Source organism: Mesoplodon mirus, assembly GCF_964341445.2.
Source record: "Mesoplodon mirus genome assembly, chromosome: 17".
Classification (NCBI taxonomy): Eukaryota; Metazoa; Chordata; class Mammalia; order Artiodactyla; family Ziphiidae; genus Mesoplodon; species Mesoplodon mirus.
The window spans coordinates 56,135,925-56,139,686 of NC_138993.1; the positions used below are offsets into that span (position 1 = coordinate 56,135,925).

Sequence of the window (3,762 nt, forward strand, 5' to 3'; positions counted from 1 at the left end):
CGTCCCTGCGTAGCCAACAGGGAGCCATCGCGCCCCCCCTCCTCACGGGCTAATCCACAGGGGAAAAAATAGATACCTATCTCTCTATATAGATGTGGGTATATGTATATATGTGTGGCACCACGGTACCGGCCCCTCTCCCGAGGGGAAGGGCACTGTCTGGTCTCCGAGCAGGGCCCCTGCCGGGGCTTTGTCAAAAGGGCCTGCAGCAAAGAGCGATTTGGCAGGCTCTCCCAGCTCGCCACAGTCTGCTCTTTGTTTCCAGAGGGAGCTAAGGGGTCAGACCCTCTCAGTTGAGCGAGTTCATAGTTATTTATTTATTATGTCCATCAAGCCTTGGGGCGCGCTGGACCTGGGTCTGGGCTCCCCTGACACCCCCCAGGGATGCCGGCGGAGTGGGGGGGAGGGTGGAGGCATCTCCATCCCCCCTCCTCTGCTTTAGCCGGGTTGGGGGTCTTAGTCTGAGAGCGAGTGGGAGCCACAGTCATACACCCTGTGGGCCCCATCTGCGTTGTAAGGCCCATTGTGCCAGTAGGAAGAGTCACAGACTGTCTGCAGGGAATTAATTTCGGACGCCGAGGAGTTGGCGTCCCTTCTCTTGGATCGCTTTCGATTCCTCAGGATAAACACGAGCATGCCCACCACAGTGAAGGCGGAGGTGACAAACACCAGCAGCAGTCCCGGGACCAACACGGAGATGGACACCCTGCTGGTGTCTAAGTAGGAGTTGGAGCGTGTCCCGGTCTCCGCCAACCCAGTGCTGTTTTTACTGTGCGAAGTTAACGTGGGCGAGATCCTCGCGTACAGCTGGGGGCAGATCTCGTCATTGGAAAGGAGCATGAAATCCTTCCTAAAGAAGTTCACTGGCGTCTCGCACTTGAGGTCGCTCATCAGCACTTCGGAACCCAGGCGTTCTGCCCACTGCTTGAAAGGCACGATGGTGCACGAGCACTCCCAAGGGTTTCCGTGCAGGTCTATCTGGATGATGGCGGTTAACTGGTCCAGCACCCCTGCCACCGGAAGGTACATGAAGTAATTGTTGTGCAGGCTGAGTTTAGAGAGTGAGACCCCGGCAAACACGTCCACGGGCAGGGACCTCAGCAAGTTGTTGTTGAGAATGAGGATCCTCAGCTTGGGCATGGCATTGAAGGTGCCAGGAAGGATGAGCTGGATGGCGTTGTACTCCACGTTCAGGTACTCAAGGTTTTGCAGCCCGGCGAATTTCTCCCGGGACAGCGTGTCAAGGTAGTTACTATCCATATACAACCACCTGAGGTCCAAAAGATTCTTAAAAGTGTTGTTCTCTACGGTGGCAATGTTATTGTTGCCCAGATCCAACAGAATGAGATTCTTGTAATCCACAAAGTGCGATTTTCGGATGCTATGGATCTTGTTATCTCGCAGGAAAAGCTCCTGCACGTTGGAAAGCCTGGGCTTCAAATCAGCCAAGCTGCTCACGTTCCGGTTGTTGCAGTTCATCTTTAAACCCGACCCTGGGATGTGGTCGCAGCTGCAGCCCCCAGGGCAGGGCAAGCCGTTGGCTGGGGGTTTGTTTCTGGCGCTGCCGGTAGCTATTGCTGCCGTGGGTCTGATTTTGATCTGCCAGTTGCCTGGGATCTTTGTACCTCCGTTTGGAGCCGACCCTGGGGTGGCATGATCCTCTTGCCCATTTGTCTTGAAAGGAGTTGGCAGGGGGCCAGGAGCCAAGGTCTCTTCTTGGGCAGGGGGAGCCGGGAGACTAGAATCCACTCTGTTTTTCAAGGGACACAAGTCCTGTTCAGTGGTTTCATTGAGGTCTTTGCCCTGCAGTCTGGTGGGGGCTTCGCAGACTACTCGGCCGATCAGGGCATTTTTGGGAATGTTTTCGAGCCATTCTTTCAGGGAGAGCAGATCACAGGTGCAGTCCCATGGGTTATCCTCTAGCAGGATCTCGGCAATGCCAGGGATTTGCTCCAAGACCTCCTCGTAGGGCAGCGTTTTCAGCCTGTTTCCCCGGAGGTCGAGGTGAGTGATGGGCACATATTGGAACACATTGGCAGGTAGGGTGCTGATGAGATTGTCGTTTAAAATGAGTACCTCCAGCTTGTTCAAGTCCTGGAAGGCCCCCGGGTCTATATCCCGTAATAAATTAAAATCAGCCTGGAGGTATTCCAGATCGTCCAGCCCCAGGAAAGTCTGCTTTCGGAAAGATTTGATCTTGTTGTTATTGATGTGCAGCCTTTTCACCAGCTGCAGCCCCAGAAAAGCCCCAGGAACGATTTCATGCAAGCCATTATTTTCCATGTGCAAACTAACCGCATTATAAAAGTTAGCGAACTCATTAGGGAAAAGTCGAGTGAGGGAATTGCCATGCAGAAAGAGATGGTAAAACTGGGAAGTCGGGGCGGTGAAACGCTGAAGACTTGTAAAGCCCTTTTTTTCACAGTCTACGTGTAGGTCCCCTTCTATCTCATTGCAGGAACAGATCTTCTCTTTGCAAACGTCCCCTGTAACGTTTCCAGCGGCAAAACAAAGAGACGTCTCCAGCAACAGAATCCAAAGCAGCATTTTTAAAGCGAGCAATTCATCCCCGATCTCATCACAAAGTAACAGCGACCATCCTGCTCTCCACAGACACAATTCAAGTTCATTTAGTGCTCCAATGTCCGAACCCAGGGAAGGAGAAGAAAAGGGTTTGGGGGGGTGGGGGTGGATTCCTTCCTCCCTAACCCCCCCGCACTGCAACAACCCAGGCGCCAGTCAATAATTATATCTACAAACTATCCAGGCACGTAGTGCAAGGCAAGCAGAAAAAAAAAAAAAAAAAAAAGTAGAAAAAATAACCCCACTCCCCCTCAACCCTTTAAAAATAACGAAAAAGAAGTTAAATATATACATATAAATGAAAAATACACCCTTACAGAATCTCGTCTAGTGTTCCTCACTAACCAGAAAGGGAAAAATGCTAGTAATTAGAAGCAAGTGCATGTTAGAGAAACAAGCAGAGGGTTTGCAGCGTAGTACAGACACACTGCCTGTGCATGGCTGTGCATCGGACTGACCTTGCCTCTGATACAAAGCAGGGTTTTCGGCGGCTTCTGTTGAGGCTGCTGATGGAGTTCTTGCTGTGGCTGCGGGTTGCCCAGGAGTCCCCCCGAGGAGCTGTCCAGCCCCCTCCCGGTGCTGAAATCACGCCCGACCGGAGGACTCACGCTGCCGAACCAATGGCGCTGGAAAATTTCCGCAATCGCTGCGTTTTGTGGCTGTCCATCGTTTCCCTTTCCTCCTCTTCGCTCCTCTTCAGCCTTTTTTTTCTGGTCTCCGGCTCTCGGTTACTAGCTCTTCTTTTCTTGTTCTCCTTCTCTTTCTTCTGCTTTTTCGGATAAGTGGAGGGGGCGGAGCGGGGGGGGGCGAGTTGTCTGAGGGAGGGAGGGAGCGTGAGAATGGGGAGGGGGGAAGAAGAGAGTTGCTAAGAAGCTCTGCTCGTTCCAGCCTGGTGCACTCTGAAAGATCTGACACCCTCTGCTGATCTGCAGTAGCAAAAATCCATCTGGTGAGGGAATGCTGAAGGAAAAAAAAAGTCAATCCACGTACAGGGCAAGCGTTAAGAATGTGGGCATTAAAGGCTGTCGATCCACATAGACGTTTATTTTCAAAGGATTCTTTAATTCTTTTTGCGTGCTGGAGACTTTACCCTTTCCTTTCCTTAACGACCTCACAGCACCCACTAGCTCCAGCGTTTGGAAGGAGTGCTTTTAGAACATTTGTTTCCCGATGGCTTGA

General features: G+C 51.9%; 1 protein-coding gene across 1 annotated transcript; it reads right to left on the reverse strand.

Annotated features, from left to right (window-relative positions):
* Positions 1 to 456: 456 nt before the first annotated feature.
* Positions 457 to 2,547, reverse strand: SLITRK1 (SLIT and NTRK like family member 1; the record flags this gene model as incomplete). The annotated part of the gene is made up of 1 exon (XM_082602203.1): positions 457 to 2,547. The coding sequence occupies one exon, from the start codon at positions 2,545 to 2,547 to the stop codon at positions 457 to 459; it is 2,091 nt and encodes a 696-aa protein (XP_082458329.1).
* Between the last annotated feature and the right edge of the window lie 1,215 nt (positions 2,548 to 3,762).